The 19,902-nt window shown below is 51.7% G+C and overlaps 1 protein-coding gene across 1 annotated transcript in view; it reads right to left on the bottom strand.

Annotated features, from left to right (window-relative positions):
• The window catches only part of MROH2A (maestro heat like repeat family member 2A), a 47,357-nt gene that overhangs the window by 17,608 nt on the left and 9,847 nt on the right, over window positions 1–19,902 (bottom strand). Inside the window, exons 7-24 of the mRNA XM_057746484.1 lie at window positions 19,556–19,707; window positions 18,890–19,033; window positions 17,704–17,796; window positions 17,395–17,473; window positions 17,154–17,267; window positions 14,798–14,874; window positions 13,700–13,819; window positions 13,280–13,390; window positions 11,413–11,560; window positions 10,395–10,435; window positions 9,722–9,863; window positions 9,445–9,497; window positions 8,976–9,083; window positions 4,425–4,544; window positions 4,145–4,267; window positions 3,255–3,407; window positions 1,986–2,108; window positions 907–986 (exon numbers count right to left, since the gene is read on the bottom strand). Coding sequence (XP_057602467.1) covers window positions 907–986; window positions 1,986–2,108; window positions 3,255–3,407; window positions 4,145–4,267; window positions 4,425–4,544; window positions 8,976–9,083; window positions 9,445–9,497; window positions 9,722–9,863; window positions 10,395–10,435; window positions 11,413–11,560; window positions 13,280–13,390; window positions 13,700–13,819; window positions 14,798–14,874; window positions 17,154–17,267; window positions 17,395–17,473; window positions 17,704–17,796; window positions 18,890–19,033; window positions 19,556–19,707 — 1,981 coding nt within the window. The remainder of the gene's footprint in view (window positions 1–906; window positions 987–1,985; window positions 2,109–3,254; window positions 3,408–4,144; window positions 4,268–4,424; window positions 4,545–8,975; window positions 9,084–9,444; window positions 9,498–9,721; window positions 9,864–10,394; window positions 10,436–11,412; window positions 11,561–13,279; window positions 13,391–13,699; window positions 13,820–14,797; window positions 14,875–17,153; window positions 17,268–17,394; window positions 17,474–17,703; window positions 17,797–18,889; window positions 19,034–19,555; window positions 19,708–19,902) is intronic.

The following is a 19,902-nucleotide window of genomic DNA, read 5'->3' on the forward strand; positions in this document are numbered from 1 at the left end:
GTTTCCTACTGGCTCTATCGTGCCTCCTGTGTTTCACCCTGCTGGGACCCTACAACTCCTACCCAAATCCAGTACTTTTGTTTAAGCCCAGGTCAAAAGTCAAAAGCCAACTCCCACACCAAGCCCTTCGATAGCCCTGTTATATCGACTAGATTGCATCTTATTAGTAATCCCCTTTTTGGTCTTAGATTTTTTACTTTGTGGTTCACCTACAAACACTCAGCTCTGACCTACAATTCCTTATGTATGTGTTTCTTATCTCCAAGTCCCTGAAGGGATGTTTGTGAATTTTATTTAAAAATCCACCTATGTGCTCCCTCTTAAAGGGACACATTGTTCTGCAACAAGCTTAAATGATGAATCTGCCCCAATAGAAGAATTCCTAGCGACAACCTGACCCCTTCAAATACTCATTTTACACACACCTAACTTCTTCCTGCTCCCCCCCACCCCACCAGTGGATGAACGATTCCAGAAAGGCAACCCTCAGGCATTCTATGACTTTGTATTAACTGTTTTAATAAATAAATTTCTTGACTGAGCCCAACCCGGCTTGAAGGATGCCATCTACCAGCTGTGCTATTCTGTCCCACTGTGATTTCTAGCTCAGAACATCCCCTGATGGGCCAAAGAACAGCCCACCCACCTGCCATTCACCTCCCAATCCAAGGAGAAGAGCCCAACTCAAAATAGTGCTGAGAATTATAAAAAAAAAAAAAAAGAAAGAAAGTCGGCAGAACCAGACCCCCATCTCCCAGGAAGACCCATTGCCCCAGGAGACTCCTGCTACAGAGGCAAGGGAGGGCGAAGGAGGTGCAACCTCCCCATGAAAGCACTGAGGGGTGGTCTCAGACTTTCCCTCCACCCCAGGGAGGCGCTTGGGGGCTGGCCAGGGGCCCAGCTCACCTCAAGCATGAGAGGGCACCCATGGCCATGGTCCGCACGGGAGAAACCAGGCTGTCAGTCGGTTCTGCCTTGATGACCGCCTGCCAGGACAGCAGAGCAGTCAGCCGCCAAGCCACCCAGAGTCCCGGCACGGGCAGGAGAGGGCTTGGGCCAACAGTGACCGTGGTGGTAGCTGCACTCCCAAGGTTAGAGCCATGAGGACCTGACATTGTATGACGGGCTCTAACCCCCCAAACCTCCTTCATTCTCTTCACCATTAGTTGGCCTTTGACATTTTAGGGGAGGCAGCAAAATCTTGTGGAAGGTGCGGGACTCAGATGGGCTGGGGCTTCTCAGGTCTGGGATTTAATGGCTGTGTGTCCTTGGGCAAATCACTTCCCTGGCCTGAGCCCTTATATGTAAAATAAGGCCTTAGGGGCCTGGTTCACAGGGCTGGGCCAGGCTGACCTGAAATTTTACGAGTGTAGCTCCCGGCCCCAAGCAGGAGCTTAATGAATGTATGTTTCCTTCTCAGGGCCTCCTGTTCACCGGCATCTCACTTCCTTGCAGGCTGCTTCCAATGCAGCTGGAGCAGTTTCCAGGGGCCAAGGCACTGCAAGGGAGTGGGGAGGTCTGGAGGCGAAGGACAGTGGCTGCCCCAAGGCCTCATTAACCCATCACTGCCTCTTGCCTTTGGACAGTTGACACTTTCTAGATATTAACAAAGTTCTGTGCAGAAATAGCTTAAAGTCCTGCTTGCCCTACTGCCTGGTCCCACCTATGGAGAAATGCTGGGCTACCTTGGGGCTGACCCAGCGGGCCTCTGTCTCCCGGCCCTGAACCAGTCACCTTGGGGGCCTCACAGGGCCCAAGAGAGGCTGAGTCTTCAGCCCTGGCTTCCGGAATGTTTCCTGGCCATGAAACCCTTTATCAGATATAAGAATGTCATACCCAGAACTCCTAGAGTTGGATCAAAGCAGAACTGAGACAGGAGGGGCTTCATAGACCCCTGCCACCCCCCTGTCCCTCAGATGCCCTAAGGTCAGCAGAGTGAGACCCTCAAACCACCAAGGATGGAGGAAGCCCCCCACTCGGCTTACCATGATCATGCCAGTAAGGGTCGCTTTTTGGGCAAATTGAAAGTCCTCCAGGTCCTTGATGTTCTTGACGGCATTGGTGACCTGCACCACACTCCTCATGAAGGCCATTTTGAGGCAGATGTCCTGGCCCAGACCACGACGAGGGACAGGGAGGAGCATTTGTGAGTGAGCCCCAAAGACCCCAAGCCCCAGCCCCTGCTCCCGAACAGCGCGGCCCCATAGGACACGCCTCCCCTGCACTGAAGAGTCAATGTCAGGGGCGCTCTTAGAGACGGCCAGCCCCATTCAGTCCTTCAGTCACCTGGCAGGGATATGGGGCAGGCCCTGGACAGGGCACAGCCCTTCAGCGCCCCCCAGAAGGTGCTCCCTCCCCCAAGCTCCCCACACTGTGCCCAAGGACAGCAGTGCTGGTCAGGAGGCCCCTTCACAGACCAGGGGCTCTGAGCCCTGTGTGTCACCACAGAGGCAGAATAAGTTATGGACAACAAATTGATTTTGCTTTTAAGGCATGAATGAACCTTGAGGACATTATGCTGAGTGAAATTAGCCAGTCACAAAAGGACGAACCCTATGGGATTCCACTTTTATGAGATACCTGGAGTGTCAAGTTCTCAGAGACAGAAGAGAAGGGTGGGTGCAGGGGCTGGGGGAGGGGGAATGAGGAGCCGTGTTAGTGGGGACAGAATTCAGTTTAGGAAGATGAAGATTTCTGGAGATAGATGGTGGTGATGGTGGCACAACAGTTTGAATGTGCTTGGCACCAATGAACTGCATGCTTAAAGATGGTTACGATGGACAACTTCATGTGCTGTGTACTTTATCACAACTTTCGAAACAATGATCGTAAAATCATTTCTCCTTTACTCTCTGTGTTTTGTCCTCCTTGCCTTCAGTCCCTTTACATTTCTGAAGACAGCCCCATTCTTGTCCCTTATGAAAGGGCTTGGGTCAGGTGTCGGGGTGGGAGGCAGAGGTGAGGGAGGGCGTGCAAGGGGCTGGGAAGCGTGGGGGGCTTGCCCTGTGACTTCAGGGACCCACAATCCCTCCACCCAGTCCTCGGGGGAGGGCTGCTCCCCACCTCCCCCGTCAACAGAGAACAGCACAGGCTGGGGGAAATGGCTTCCTAAATGCCGGGTGCCAGGTGGGACTCCTGGGTGTCTCCTGGGTGGGGCCGGCAGTGCCCAGATAATGATGCAGAGCAACTCTTGGCCAGCCTCGCTCAAAGAGGGCATTCCCGGGCGCTGTGGGTCCACGGTGACCTGGGGTTACCTGGCAGCTGCTGGAGTAGTGGTGGATGATCTTAGTGGTGATGGGGCTGTCCACGAGGGTGAGGAGCATCTGCGGGGGGCAGTACGAGGCCACACAGCTGTACATCACCATGAGGGCGCCCTTCACCGTCTCCCGCCTCCAGGGATGGTCCTTCTGTGAGGCCAACGAGAAGGGGAAGAACCAGTGCAGGGGTGGGGCGGATGGGTCCATTCCTTCAGCTGACTCTTTCCTGGGGGCCCGAAACGCTCACTCATTTGTTTATTCATTCAGCACATCTCTACGGAGTGCCTACTATGTGCTACGGCCTGGCTGTGCAGTGGTGAGCAAGTCAGACCAGGGCCACGGCCGCCCGTGAACAGGGGTCCATGTGGACACCCCCTAACAGAGGCTGTTGTGTCCTCCTTCACCTCTTCACCTGACGGGCATCTGCTCTGGGCAAGGGGCTCCGTGACACTGCGGATCCAGTGGGAACAGAAAGCCTCAACCCTGCTCTCCTGGGAAGAGGTGTTGGAGGCTACCTAACCCACTGTGGAAGGGTGGGCAGGGGTGCCCATGCCCTCCAGGCCTTGAGTAGAAATCCAGGTCTCAGGACCCACTTTGCAGAGAAGCGGTGGGGAGAAGCGTGGACACTCCTGATTGTCTCCTTCCAAACTACCAGACCCACCCAGGGCAAGGGTCCGAGGTCAAGGCCAAAGCCTGAGGCATCAGTGACTCCAGATGGTTGCCCACTGAGGGCTCAGGCTGCCTGGGTCCAACTTCCCGCTTCACTTTGGTGAAGGAGACACGGAGGGGAGCTCCTTATTGAGAGTCAGTAAGAGCCTTGGTCGGGGGCTGCGAGCACTGTTTTAAGAGGCCCCTGCAGACCTGCTTAGGGAGTAGGGGTGCCTCACCCGCCAGGCGCCGATCTGCCAGGACTGCTCTGACTCCTGGATCCGCTCCTCAAAGTCATGGAGCACGTTCAGCACCGTCTTCACCTGGCCCTGGGCGCACAGGCCGAAGCACAGAATCACGCCCTGCAGGGAGACCCAGCCGGGCGGGGTGAGGGCAGCAGGGCGGGGGCCAGGGAGGACCCCCCACACACACACACATGTAAACACACATGCATGCACACATGCAGAGGTGTGCACACACTCGTGTACGCATGCACGCATGTCCGCAGGGTGCCCTCACCTCCCGGTCAAAGTCATTGCTGTAGTCCGTCTTGTACAGCAGCTCCAGCAGCAGCACCTCCACCTTGTCAGCCTCCAGGCCCATGGCCAGGGTGAAGCCCAAGGCCCGGTACAGAAAGCCCTGGAGAGGCAGAGGGAGAAAGGGAGCTCCAGGCCTCTTACTCTGCCCTCTGGGGTCACTGCCATGGGGAGTTCACTACCCATTCCTCCAGATTAAAAAAAAGTACAGACATCTATGCATTTTGTATATTTTTAAAATAAATATTCAGGTTATTCTAGGGGTTGGACTGTACAAGGGCAGGCATATTACTAACAGTGGGGGCCAAATTTCTCTCCTATATAAGTTGAATTGATTTACACTCCCACCAACAAATCTAAGAGCACCTATTTTCCTACCTTCTCTCTGACTTGGGATATTATCAGTGAGAGGTAGCACCTTTGCATTCTGATTAGTCATCTTTGCATCTTTGCATATTCTCATGATCCATTCTTTGAATTTCTTTCCCCATTGTTGGATTATTTCTCTTATTTTATTTTTTTGTCTACAAGAACTTTGTGTGTATATTTGGGAAAATAACAAGGACAAAGGTATATTATCTTGTTTAATCTATGCAACAACTCTATAAGGTAAATATGTATTCAGAGATGAGAAAACTAGCAGGAAGTGATAGAACCAGGATTTAAAATCAAGCATAGTCTGAGGCTCACTTCTTGTTTTTTTTTTAAATTAATTAATTAATTAATTGGCTGTTCTGGGTCTTCATTGCTACATGTGGGCTTTTCTTTAGTTGTGGTGCGTGGGGGCTACTCTTTTTTTGTTCGGGCTTCTCATTGCGGTGGCTTCTCTTGTTGCAGAGCACAGGCTCTAGGCACGGGCTTCAGTACTTGCGGCGCGTGGGCTCAGTAGCTGTGGCTCTCGGGCTTAGTTGCTCCGCGGCATGTGGGATCTTCCCAGACCAGGGATCGAACGCATGTCTCCTGTATTGGATTCTCAACCACTGCGCCACCAGGGACGTCCCTGAGGCTCACTTGGTAATAATCACATATCAGAAGCTCAGCTAGTGGTCGCTGTCAGTGGTCTCCTTGCCCAGTGTCTCATTTCCCTTTTGATTTTATTCATAGTGATTGTGTTTGGTCACACAGAAAATTTTCATTTTCACAGAGCACAGCCTCTTTCTTTTCCTTTGTCTTTTTCTAAAGGTTTCTTTTTACACAAATGAAGGCCTAGTCCATGTTAAGATTATAAAAATGTTTATCAATATATTCTCTTTATCATTCCATGGTTGTATTTCATTTCATACACTTACATCTTTGATGCGTTCTGGGAGAACAAATCCTCCTTTAACATGCTTTTTTTTTTTTTTTTCAATATGCTCTTAGCTATTCTCTTACTTTTTTTCATTCAGGTGAACTTGGAAATAATCTTGTCAAGTAAAACTGTCAAATTTCCACAATAACTCCTTTTGGGAATTTAGGAATAAATTTTAATGCAAATTAACTTGAGAAAAAAGGAAACCTAAACAACCTTGAGACTTCCCATCCAAGAACCAGAGATTGTGTCTATTTTATCAGGGTTTCTTTTAGCCTACCTGCCCCTCCTTGTAATTTGGGGTTCTTCACTTTGGTTCCACATATTTCATATATTCACTATCTTATTTGGGTATATATTTTACATTGTGTCGCTACTTTGAATAGGATCTTTTTTCATTATGTTATATTTTTGTTTTTTTGTATATAGGGAAGATAATGATTTCTGCATGTTAATTTTGGGAAAAGAATGATTCTGTCTATTGGCGTTACAAGTCTGGAGGCTACGCCAGCCTTGCCCACACCTGGAGGATGTCTGACTGAGCAATGAAGAGACTGGGAGGGTCCTGATGAAATTCCTTAAGCCACTGTATCCAATAATAACTTTTTAAGTTATCCGAGCTAGTAAAATCCTGTTTGTTTGTTTGCTTATCTGTTTACTTATTTACATATTTATCTATTTATTTGCTTTACTTAAGCTAGGTGAGTTATTGTAATGTGGTTGAATTGTATGCATTTGCTTATTAAATACCGTACACAAGTTTCTTCCAAATGAACCTCTGGCTTTAAATTGACATTTGATAAGATCTTATACCCACAAATCTATAGCACTTAACTATAGAAGATATATTGATATTTTGCTATTTGTTATTTTACACACTCAATTATGAAGGGTATGTATTTGAACAAATGCAAATTTTAGTTGATGCCTGTAAAAATCTTTTTTAAACATGTTTATTGTGATATAATTGACATACTGTTCAATTAACCCATTTAAAGTTTACAAATTCAGTGGCATATTCACAAAATCGTGCAACCATCATCACAATCAAGGTTAGAACACTTTCATCACCCAAAAAAGAAACCCTGTACCCACTGACGGTCACCCCACATTCCCCTAGTCCCTGGCAACCACTCATCTACTTTCTGTCTCATTAGATTTGCCTATTCTGGATATTTCAAATAAGTAGAATCATATAACATGTGGTCCTTTGTGCTCCTTTGCATCTGGCTTATTTCACTTAGCATGATGTTTTCAAGGGCCATCCTTTTTGTACCATATATTAGTACTTCGTTCCTTTTCGTGACTGTATAATACTCCATTGTATGGATATACCACATTTTGTTTATCCATTCATCCACTAATGAACATTTGTTTTTTCTACTTTTTGACTATATGAATAATGCTGCTCTGAACATTTATGTACAAGATCCTGTATAGACATATGTTTTCATTTCTCCTGGGCATATATAATTAAAGAGTGGAAATGCTAGGTCATATTATAACACTATATTTAACATTTCAAGGAAATGCCACATTGTTTTTCAAAAATGCTGCACCATTTTGTATTCACACCAGCAATATATAAAGGTTCCAATTTCTCCATATTCTTGCCAACATTTGTTATTATCTGTCTTTTTGATTACAGCCATCCTTGTGGGTGTGGAGTAATATCTTGTTGTGGCTTTGATTTGCATTTCCCTAACGGTAATGATCTGGAATATTTTTTCATGTGATTACTTGCTATTTGTGTATCTTTTTTGAAGAAATGTCTATTCAGATCCTTTGCCTATTTTTAAATTGGCTTAATTGTCATTTTATTATTGAGTTATAGTTCTTTATATATTCTAGATACAAATCCTTTATCAGGGACTAGATTCGCAAATATTTTCTCATTCTGTGGGTTGTCTTTTCACTTCTTGGTGGTACCATTTTCAGCACAAGAGTCTTTAGTTTTATGATGTCCAATTTACCTGTTTTTTCTTTCACCACCGTGCTTTTGGTGTCTTTTCTCAGAGGGCTTTGCTCAAGCCAAGGTCATGGAGATTTATGTTTATGTTTTATTCAAAGAGTTTTATAGTTTTAGCTTTTATATTTAGGTCTATGATTCACTTTGAGTTAATTTTTGTATATGGTATGAGGAACAGGTCCAACTTAATTCTTTTGTAAGTGGCTATGCAGTTTTCCTAGCATCATTTGTTGAAAAGACTATTCTTTCCCCACTGAATTGTCTTGGCACTCTTGTTGAAAATTCAACTGACAGTAAATGTGAGATTTATTTCCATACCCTCAATTCTATTCCTTCAATCTATTATCATTCCTAATGCCAGTATCATACTGTTTGGTTTACCGTAATTATGTAAGAAGTCTTGAAACTGAAAAACCTGAGTCCTCCAACTTTGTTTTGTTTTTTTTTTAAATCATAGCTCTGTTGGCTATTCTGGGCCCCTTACATTTCCATGTGAATTTTAGGATGGCCTTGTCAATTTCTGGGTGAAAAAAAAAGCCAACTGGGATTATGGTAGGCATCATGTTGAATCTGTAGATAAACTGAGGAGTGTCACCATCTTAAATATATTGTCTTCCAATCCATGAACATGAAATGCTTTCCACTGATTGAGACCTCTGATTTTCAACAAGGTTTATAGTTTTGTAAAGACCCTTTTACAATGAAATATACACACGTGGTCATGAGCCAGTAGCTGGATGAGTCAGGGATGAGAAACTCATCTGTGGGGTGGGGATGGGGGTGGGTGTGCTGCAGGGTTTGGTAGAAGGCGTCCTGCTCCCCTACCCCCCTCTACCAAAGTTGGGGGTCCGGCTCCAAACCCCAGCTTGCCACTTTTTTGTTGCCTCTCTAGGCCTTATCTTCTTCCTTCTTTGGCCTTCTGTGGTTCACTGTCATCCTCACCCTTTTCACTATTTACCAAAACCTGTTCAGACCTCATTCCTTGCCTGTTGACTCTGCAATGACAACACTTAAGGTGGGGAGTGAGGTGAGAAGAATGGGGAAGCTGGTGGCTGGAGGAGAGATTCCCAGCTCCAACAAAGCAGGTTCTTAAGGAAAAGCAGAACAGAACAAAACTCTAAAAGCCACTGGTCTAGACCAGCCATCCATCTCTCCTCCCAGGACCCTATAGACAGCCACAGGTGCCGCTGGTCTCCCACATGGCATGACCCTCTCCAGTTTACTGTCCCTGGAGTCCCTGGCCTGTCTGAACTGCCCTGCCTCTGGGAACCAACCTTCTCCAAGGAGGGGCTGTCAAAGCTCTCGATCTGGTTGTTCAGCTCTTTGCTCAGACGCAGGCTCCAGTTGGAACCCTGAGTCTTCTTGAGGGAGTTTCTCAGAAACTGGGGAGGTGGAAGACACCAGCAGGCAGTGCTGCAGCAGGGCTGTGTGACCTTGAGCCACAACTTACCCTCTCTAGCCCCTTCCCCATCTCTAGATCCCTCAACCCAACAGCCCAGACCCAGCGCCGGTATTCTGTGGGCTTGGGAACTGGCAGGCGGGGTGTCACCCTGTGCTGCTTCCCTGGGCTCTTGGTTCCCCAGGGTGGGCTCTCCTGCTGTGGACATGCTTGTACTCCCCAAGTCTTCTGATAGAAGGGGAACATGTCCCTTAAGGGCTCCTAAACTCCCCACACGCTAACCCCACCGAGAGCCTTCCCCACCATCTCTCCACCCTGGCTTCAGCAGGTGGGATCACCTATACCTGAATCAGCTTGTCCTCCCAAGTCTTCTGGTTCCAAGTAAACTCAGTATGTTCTGCAGAAAGAAGGGCCACACATGCTCCTCTCTCCTGCTGCTCTTCCCTGGGGCTGCCACCTTAGCCCAGCATCTGGGGCTGAATTTCTCTCCCCACCTTCCCAAGAACCAAAATAGGCTGTGCCAGCCACCTGGAGGCTGGGCTCCTGTTGCTCAGGCCATGTGATGAGTACCTGGTGTGTCCACTGAAGGGCTGACTCAGGCATGCACCCCGGGCACCTCACCTTCCAGGTACTTGACCAGCAGCGGGATCTCCAGCTCCCACATGTCGGCCATGGAGGGGGCGATGCTCTGGCTCAGGGTCCTCAGAAGGTTGAGCATGGCGATCCCGCGGCCCTCCCCCTTGTAGGGGGACGACATCAGCACCTGGAAGGCACCGAGATTCCAGTGGGGCCCCGCTCCCCAACCTGGGTCTCGCGGTCCATGCTCATAAAGGGAGAGTGGGACAGGATGGGGGGTTTTCAAACAGAGCTCTGAGGATTTCCAGGATCAGAGCGCCCCCCGTAGAGGATGATGCAGGGAAGGAAGGAGATGAGGGGCAAGACCATGGGGTCCCTCCCCACCCCGGGTTCCATGGAGCATGGATCAATGTCCATGGTCAACGCAAGGAGGAGGACGCATGGGTGCTGGACTGAGCCGACCCCAGGGAAGCGCAGGCTATTGACAGTGTCTTGCAGATGCTTTGGGGCCATTCAAAGGCCAAGCAGAGAAATCTGGGAGCGTACTGTCCCTGCCACACGTACCCCAGAGGGACAACAGGGGCTTGGAAAGCTGTGTCCTGCCAACTGTCCAGCTCCCTCCCCTCCCTGGAGGCTCTGGGAATTGGGAGCTCAAGAGAGAAGCCCCGCACGACATAGCCATGGCCAGGCCAGGACACAGCCCAAGTGAGCCACTCACCAGAAGACGGGCCAGCAGCCTCTGTGGTGCAGGCAGTTCCACTGAGAAGAAGAAGATGTGACCCCCGCTGAAGCCGTCCTGCTCCCAAGCCCCTGGGGGTGCTTTATCCTGCAAGGTGCTTCCCCAACAGCATCCCATTGCCCCCAGAATGGAGGATGGATCAGGACGGAGGATTTTCCATAAAGAATATCATCATTATAACTGATTATCTTGGGAAGCAGCCTAGTGCTACAGGCTGGGGCTTACAAGATACTGCTTTCAGGACACACCCAATCTGTAGTGGACACCAGGACCAGCCATGAGAGTGTTTGTCTCCTACTGTGAATCTTGGCTTTATGGAGCCAACGGTAGTTAGACACCTGCCCCCTCACTTCACCTCCTTTGCAGGCTTTGGGAGGCAATAAGCCCAAACCCACAGCACTTGGACCAGTGGGCGAGGGAGGGCTGAGAAGTTGCAGCGGGGAGGAGGGTGATGCCCAGAAGAGGACCCAGCCCCAGAGTCCGGGTGGAGGCTTGAGAAAGACCTCAGGGTGTGGCCTAGCTGGTTGTTCAGAGCAGGCTCTGCCCTTCACCATCGCTGGGTCCTGTGAGTCTCCCCATCACCTCCGGTCACTGGCCACACCCATCCGCAAAGCCCCAGGCCCACGAGGGCGGCCCTCTTGGGACAGCAGTGTCCCCCGTAAGTAGGTCGGCCTAGTCACATTCCTGTGAGTCTGGTGTTTATGGCGCTCCATCCGGGGGTCCCCGGTGTGGGCGGCTTCAGAGGCCTGGGGTGGGGACGGCTCAAGGGGGCCCAGAGAGGTCGCACCTAGAGGAGCCTGAGATAGGACCCCTGCAGGTGGGGTCTGGGCTGGGGGGTGGGGACGCGAGGAGTGGACTGCCAGAGGGAGTCTGTGTGATTTTAAGCTGCTCAGATACGGCAAGGGTGGGCTTGGGCCTGGCTGTCTGGGCTCCAGACTGCTTCCTGGAGAAGGGGGGCGTGCCCACCCGCACCAGCCGGCGTGGGGCTGCTGCCCACCGTGCCTGCTCCTCCTGGTCGCGCTGGCCTCCGCGTCCTTGGTGTGGAGCTGGCGTTCAGCCAGGTTTGTGAGGCTGACGCAGATGGGGGTCAAGGCCTCCGTGTAATCTGTCTCCATGATGTAGCACAGGAGCCTCAGCCAAAAGTCCTGGGGGGCGGGCAAGGGCGCCAGGATCAGTCCGCGCTCCCCCTATGGTGTCGCTTTTCCAGAACCACGCTCCGACCCGCTGACCCCCTGAGCCCTGCCCAGCTTGGCTGCCAGCCCGGATTCCCGCCAGGGCCGTCGAAGTGGCACCCACCCGCCATGGCCGAGGGGGTCAGCAGGTCCTGGGCGCCCGACCCCTGCGCCTGCCGGCCTCGCTCCAGCCCCGCACCCACCGCATCCTCTTTGACCAGAGCCCTCTCTCTAACCCCCAGTCCTCTAGAGGTGCAGACAGCCCAGCCACGCTGGCCAACTCTGATGATCAGTTTTTCCGTGTCAACTTGGCAAGTGAAGGTATCACGTTATTCAATCAAACGCTAACCTAAGTGTGGCTGTGAAAGGTATTTTGTAAATCTAATGAACGTCCATAATCCGTAAAGGAGACCAGCCTGGATAACTGTGAGTGGACTTCATCCAATCAGCTGAGAGCAAAAAACAGGTTTCCCTGAAGCACAGAGTTTGCCTCAAGACGGTGCGAGTCCCCAGCCTGCCGGCCCGACCGCTAAATTTCAGCCTTGCCAGCCCTCACAATTGCACAAGCCAGTTCCTTGAAATAAAGCACATGATACACTGATACATATCTCCTACGGCTTCCGTTTCTCTGCAGACGCTTAGAGCTGTGTCTCTAGCCGCCCCCCTTGCCCTGCCATCTCCCCTCTCCTCAGATGATCACTGAACACCCCCAGCGACCCTGGTCCCCCTTAGCCGCTCTCCCACCCCTAGGAATGTGGGGTGAACGCCGGTGCTACAGCTGACGTTGCTTGACCTGTTCTAGCCAGCAGGACTAGAGTCCCCAACTCCTGGGTTCCCCCAGGGAGGCAGCACGGGGAGCTAGAAAGAACATTTTAATCCTGGCTCCACTGTTTACCAGCTTAGGATCCTTGAGCAAATGACTGAGGCCCTCTGAGCCTTACTTTCCTCGTCTACAAAAGCACGGTAATAACAATAGACCTCATCTCACAGGGTTGTTGGGATAATTAAATGAGATTCTACATATGATACCCCTAGTACAGTGCCTGCTATTCGCCGGTGCTCAATGGATTGCAACCTTATTATTATTATTACGATTGCTTCTGTAATTAAGATAAGCGGCCACTGGATGGGGAGACGCTAGCCCATGGCCTGCATTAATGCACAGTGATTCCCTCCTTATGCTGTCTTAAGGTAAAGTTTTCCTATCTTATTTGCTATGTCACTTTGTATGGCAATTAAAAATTGACACCTTTGTTTCCCCTAAAGCCTGTGAACAGCTTGGGGGTCACACTGAGCCTTTCGAGTGTATGCCCTGGTGTCTTTCACATAGTAGGAACTGATTGAAGGTCCGTGGAATTAAACCACTGAAATCACTTATTTACATATACACATAGACACACATCCCTGGACTGAAGGGACTTTAAGGTAATGGACACATTTCAAGCAGTAAGTCAACCGACACTTATTAGGCCTACTGGGTGCCAGGCATCTAGAGGCACTAAGTTCCCATCAAGCACCTGGATCTTGAAAGACAAGAGCTCAGGCAATTGGAACATAAGCTCCCCCTCCACACCGCCCCCCTCGCCCCGGTATTCCGAGGTAGGGGAATGGCAGAAGCGCCAGTGCCGGATTCTGGGCCTGCGCAGACAGGAGCTATCAGCTGCGGTGTGCCAGCCCAGTGGGCCAACTCACGCTGGGCATCCCGCTGACAGAAGAGGTTATGATCCTCACGGTGTCCATGGCGACCCTGTGGACCATCTTCTCCTCCAAGTCCCTCTGATAAAAGCTCTCCCGGCGATTTGTCTGGAAGACAGAACCGAGGGGCACCTGCCTGTGGGCTGACAGGGGCTTATCGTGGTCTTGGCTGTGGCTTCCTCATCCCCACGAGGCTTGATGCCCAGATGCTGAGTCTCTGGGACGCTCAGAGCTGTGCACGTGTTTCAGGGTTTTCTAGACTTCTGCAGCTTACTGTGTGTGTCTATGTACTTGTGTCATGAACGTACACTCGTGCAGTTCAAACCCAGGTACACTGAGCAGCACACTTTCCTCAAGGCTGTGGAAACCATTTCCAAAGTCCAGCTGCTCCACCATCTGCATGGCAGGGCCACTCACCAGTTTGTAGGTGGATAAGGTCAGCTGCACAGACACGTACTTCAGCCCCCAGCCTCTGATCCTGTCCTGGAAGCCAGACAGGGCCAACTGACCGATGATACGGAGAATAGCCATCCTCACCTGAGGGGACAGGGTGCAGGCATGCTGGGGGTTAGAGGTTCGGGATCCAACACCCAATCCTATTACACGAGACAGCTAGGAACTGAGGGTGCTCTGGTCTGGAAGGGGCCTCAGGGGCTACCTGGCTACTGCCCACTCTCTCCACCACGCCCTGTGCCTCACCCAGGGGCTCCCACTCAGCAGGCCACCCACCCAGGAGCCTGGTCTGAGCCCTTCAGAGATGCGAGCACACTCCTTCCTCGGTAGGCTGCTCCCACCTCGCACAGCCCTGGTGGGGACAACCTGACTCTTCTCCTGGGCTCCCTGGGGCTCATAGGTGGGTGCGACACAGAACAAGCCTCTTCCCTCTTCCCCGGACAGCGTCCAGGTATTGAAGACGGCTCTGCCTGTCTCCAGCCCGAACGCCCCTGTTCTCTCCCTGGTTTGTGGGACCCTCACCACCCTGGACCTCCCCTCCTCGGGACAGGATGGATCAACAGCAACCCCCAGGGTCTGTGTCCAGAAGCAAATCTATACTCCAGGGGACCATGGCTGCAATGGAGCCAGCACTGTTGTTTTTAGCCTTTATTTGGAGAGTTGCTTTTTTCAAATGTGGTAAAGACCTTAGAAAACCCCTAGCCAGCCAAGCAGCTTGAGCTGGATCTGGGTTTCTTCGGTCTCTCCTCTGCCCAGCGTGGTGCCTGAGACCCTTGACTGGAAAATTCCAGGTCCTTGATGATAGGGAGGGTCTCAGGAGTGGGACCACAGCTTCAATGAGCCTCACTCTTCTCTAGCCATATTCAGGGATGTCTGGGAAGGTAGGTTTTCCATCAAAGGGCCTTACTTGAAGAGGCAGCCGGCGCTCCACCCACAGAGCTGGAGGGGAGGGCCGGCTACATCTAATGGGAGAAACCCTCACCCTCCATGCCCCCGACTCCCCTCTGCTTCCCCAGCAGAGGCCCCGGCTCCCATCCCCTTCCGGGTCTGCATCCCTGTTACCTTGGACCGGGTGTCAGAGAGTGTGTTCTTGACCACCCGGATGGCCAGGTAGATGGTCCTGATATTCATTCTGGGCTCTAAAAGAGGAAAACCCGCCTGGAGGCCCACTGGCCTCAGGGCTGGCCTCTGAGGACATGCCCAGAAGTGGCAAGGCCTCTCCTGACACCTTCCACGGGAGCCAGGGGTCAGGGGTCCATGTCACACCTCCTGAGAGCCTCCAACTCACCCCCACAAGCTCAGGGACACTTCCTTCAGAAGTCACCCTGTCCACCTCCCACTGCTCTCAACGCTCACCCCACCCCAGCCCAAGCGGACGTTATTTTTATGCCTCCCTCCCTTGGCCTCTGCTTTGTGCGTGTCTCTTCAGAACCTAGTGGACTCTCCTTGAGGGCAGGGCGGGGTCTCCCCCGAGAGCTCTTTAGTCCCCTCAGCTGGACACGTGGTGCTGGACACACAGCAGGTACATGGAGGCTGCAGAGCCCAGCTGTAGAGACCCTGAGCTCCGGTGCCAGGCTGCCTGCGTTCAAACTCTGGCTTCACCACATCCCAGCTGTGTGGCCTCGGGTGAATTACTTAGCCCCTCTGTGCCTCAGTTTCCTCACCTGTAAAAGGTGGATTCTAAGAGCACCTCCCGCACCAAGCCACTGTGAGCAGCAGTGAGTTACCACCGGGCATGGTGCACAAGAATGCTGTGTGTTTGCTGGATGTAGGGCTGATGACCACACACCCGTCAGAAGAAGGAAGATTAAGGGAGGTGAGAAAGAGCAGGAGAAAGTTCTGGAGAGGTCAGTATGGACAGAATTAGAGTTAGGTGTTCAGGATGATGTTACGCTCAAGGCTAGATGTTACCAGAAGTCAATGCTGGTGGAGGAAAAAGAGGAAATGAGATCAGGGTAGAAGGTGGCAGGTATTCAGGCACCGAGGCAGAATGTTACAATTTAGAGTTTTTATCTCCAAAATGGAAACTTTTTTCTGATTATAAAAATAGTACTTTTTCATTGCAAAATCAAAATAAAAGATAACCACTCAACAGTTTTGGTGTATCCTTCTAAACTCATTTATGCATGAATAAACACCTAGACTTCTTTCACATAACCGAGGTCATGCTACATATATTGTCCCATACTGTATTGTTATACTTAATATATAAAGGGCAGCTTTTCCATGAAAAAGTGTAGATTGTATAATATTCCATATGTAGCTATATTATCATTAATTCCACAAATTCCATATAGAAAAACATGTAGGTTGTTTTCAATGTTTTGCTTTTATGCCTCATGTTATAATAAACATATTTATCCTGTTGCCTTTGGGCAATTATTTCCTTCAGACAGTTGACAAAATGTTAGATCGTTGAGCCCAAGTTTTGGACCTTTATCTAAGAGAGCACCCAGAATGGTTTACCAATTTATGCCCCTGTCAATGAAGTACATGAGGCTGGTTTCTTGTATTCTAGACCAGGGATTGCAAAGTATAGCCCTAAGGCTAAATCCAGACCAAAGCCTGTTTTCGTAGATAAAGTTTTATTGGAATACAGCCATGCTCTGCAGTCTATACCTGCTTTTGCTCTACAATGCAGAGCTGCATAATTCTCACAGACCGCGTGGCCTCCAAAGCTGAAAATATTTTTATTATCTGGCCTTTTACAGAAAAAGGCCAACTCTAGTTATTATCTTTGTCATCTCTGCCCATCAGAGAGGTAAAAAGGGTCTCACTGTTGCTAAAATTTGCATTTCTTTAAGAGAGGGGTTTACTGTCAGGAGAAGATCTTTCACATACAGTTGCCCAGTTTGTGCACTGCACAAGGGCACCCAGTTGAAGGGCTGAACAGAAGCCACTCAAGTCCTTCTCAAGTCATGCAAGACAACATGCTGCCAGTAGGGGGCACCTTGTTCAAATTCACACAACGGTGCTCTCTGAGCTGCTGCTACTGGGGACAGTATTTCCTTCTAGACATCACGGCCAGGTTTAGGGTTTGGACTTAGGAATTTAGAATCAGGGGTTCAGACTAAGTTTTGGCATTGGGTCAACGGGGCTTTAGGGCTACAGCTATACGGTGTAACTAGGCTTTATATCCTGCCTTTGATTTCACTTTGGGGGTTATACTAGGATTCAGGTAAACAGTTTGAAATTCAAACTCAGGTGAGAGCTGAGATTCGGGGTTTAAGGAGAGGGGTGAGGGTGTGGAGAGTGGGACAGATGCTGGCTAGGTTCAAGGACAGAAACGTGAAGCGACTGAGAGCCGTGATTTCTTGGCCCACACAGCAGTGTCTACAAAAGAGGAAATGAAAGCGGGACAGAATTGGCTGAGACCCGCCGCCCCCGCCCCCTGCCCCTCCTTCCTGCCCTTGCTCACCATCTGCGCTCACCACTGCCCTAATCAGGGTCAGGGTCCCCACGCGGACGGCCTCCTTGCTCATCTCCATCTGGCTGAGGAAGAACTTCATCAGCTCCTTGGGGTAGGAGCGGGCTGCAGGGGGAAGGACTGCCTGAGTCATGCCCCCTGAGCCAGAGCAGCAGGAGGAAGCAGCCCTGGGCCCAGAGCTCAGAGGGGCCAGGACTCCCATGGGCTCACAGTGGACCTGGGGGAGCCTCACCAAGGGCTATGAAGCAGTGCACGATCTCCATCAGGTTCTGGCTGCTGTACTGCTGCTGGGCGGGGGCCTTGGAGCACACCTGGCAGGGGCGGGGGGCATGCAGGGAGGGAGGGTGAGGGAGATCGCAGGGGATGCAGGTGCAGGAGCACCACGGCCTCGCACCCAGCAGGATGCAAGAGGCACATGAGCGGGACAGGAGCCCCACCACCATTTCACCCTTTGCCCTGGTCGCCCAGGCCACCTGCCACAGCCCACTTCCCGCAGACCCACCCTGAGAAGGCCATGCCCAGCGCAGCCTGCCGGCCTCACCTGGACATGCAGTTCTGTGAAGATGGTGTGCAGCTGCATTGGGGGGACAGGGGTATTGGTGGTGACTGACATTTCCAGGATCTGCCTCAAGACCTGCAACGGGTGGGAAGTGGTGGCAGGTGACCTTCTCCCAACTCAGGGTCAAACTCCAGACCTTTGCTACTCGGTGTTTTCCGTCAGCCAGATGTATCGGCATCCCACCGGGAGCTAGTTAGATCTGCCCGCTCTCAGGCCCCACCCAGACCTCTGAATCCGAGTCTGCTTCAGCCAGCCCCCGGGTGATTCCTGTGCACAGTACAGCTTGGGCAGAGCTGTGCTAGGGCCCCCACGCGTGGTGTTCAAGGCCTTCTTCCCCTTTCTCTCCGAGTCACTGGAGGTGAATCCCATCTTTCGACAGCATGATCTACACCTGGCTCCCCAAACCCGTCCCATTCATTTCTGCTCCCAGCTTTCACAGCAAAGGGCCTCGCCTCATCTGTAGACGAGGGACCCCCTTCACAATAGGCGTCAGCCTAGGTCACACCTCCACTCGAAATCTTGCAAAGGCTCCGTCTCACATAGGATCGAGGCTGGCAGAGGTTGAATGGGGTCCCCCAGAACTCATGTCCACCCAGAGTCTCAGAATGTGACCTTACTCGGAAACAGGGTCCTTGTGATTAGTTAAGGATCTTGAGATGAGATCTTCCTGGATTTAGGGTGGGCCTTAAAGCTAATGACTGACTGATGTCCTTATAGGAAGACGAGAGGACGCAGAGAGAGACACAGGGAAGATGGCACGTGGAGATGGAGGGGGATGCTGGAGAGGTGGAAAGCCTGGGGCCACCAGACGCTGGAAGGTGCGAGAGTCTCCCCTAGAGCCTCAGAAGGTGCACAGCCTGACAACACCTTGATTTCAGACTGCTGGCCTCAAGAACCAGGAGAGAATCACCTCTGGTTGTTTCAAGCCCCTCGCCTCATGGTTCTTTGTTCCTGCTGCCCTAGGAAACTGATACGAAGGCCATGACCTCACCGTGGGCTCCAAGACCCTTTGGGATCTCATCCTTTCCACCTGGAATGGCAGCGTCCATTTCTTGGAAACCCTGCAAGTACCAGACCCCATGGCCCCACCTCCCGCCCGGAGGACACCCCCCCACCCGGGACACCTGGGAGCCCCAAATATCCCAAGCCTCCAGCCCAGGCCCCTCACCTGTGTGATGAAGAGCGCCTCCAGGCAGCCCTGATACTCCGCCAGCAGCAGGGGGATGTAGTCGTACACCTGCTCCCGCAGGTCATCGTTGGGCAGGAGGAGGTTCAGCATGGGCTTCAGGGACTTGATGACCCCCAGCTTCACCTGCCACAGGGGCAGGGTCTCAGACCTCTTGGCCCAGGAGCCCCAGCAAGGCCCAGGGATGTCAGCCCCATCCATGTGACGGGGGGGACCTTGGAAGTAGAGTCCAGGCCCCCCTTGGACTCCACAGGTAGGCAGTAAGCCCAGACTGTCCCCCAAGTCCTGGCTCTGTCACTTGCGTGAACGTGGGCAGATACTTAACCTCTCTGTGCCTCACTTTCCTCATCTGTGCAACAGTCCTACAGCATAGAGTTGCCATGGAAATCGCTCCCGCAGGTAAACCACTCGGAGAGCACCCAGCCCACATGTAACAGAGACCCTCGGCCAGCACCTCCAAGGGCCTTTATCAAGCCACCTCCTGAGGCCCAGGGCCCACGTGGCTCAGCATCATAAGCGCCCGGCTCTGCCGTTAATCAGGTCTCCATCTCCCTGGACCCCGTGGTGTCTCAGCCCCGCCAGCCTCGCAGGCTGGGGAGCCGTGAGCCAGGGACTGTGCCCCCCTCCCCCCAGCAGAGCACCTCTCACCTCAGGGTTGTTGCCCCTCAGCCACACGGTCACGAAATAGCGATACATAGGGAAGAGCTTCACAGCAAACTGCTCCTCGGTCATCACGGGGTACACACTGTCCTCCAGGTGCCTCAGGTAAAACTGCACTGTCTCGCAGAAGGTCTCCATGGCTGCCCGTGGGGACATGCAGAGGGGCAGGAAGGAGGACATAGCCTTCCTAGGCCACCGTCTTGGGAGGGAGCCCTCACACAGTTCCCAAGTCACTGAGATGGCCAAAGACTCTACTAAAAAATCTTCTGCGTCCCTCCCTCTCTGTCCTTCCAATGCCCTCACAGCTCCGTAAGGTTTATTGCATGTCTGTGTGT

This window comes from Hippopotamus amphibius, chromosome 8 (assembly GCF_030028045.1).
Source record: "Hippopotamus amphibius kiboko isolate mHipAmp2 chromosome 8, mHipAmp2.hap2, whole genome shotgun sequence".
Taxonomy (NCBI): domain Eukaryota; kingdom Metazoa; phylum Chordata; class Mammalia; order Artiodactyla; family Hippopotamidae; genus Hippopotamus; species Hippopotamus amphibius.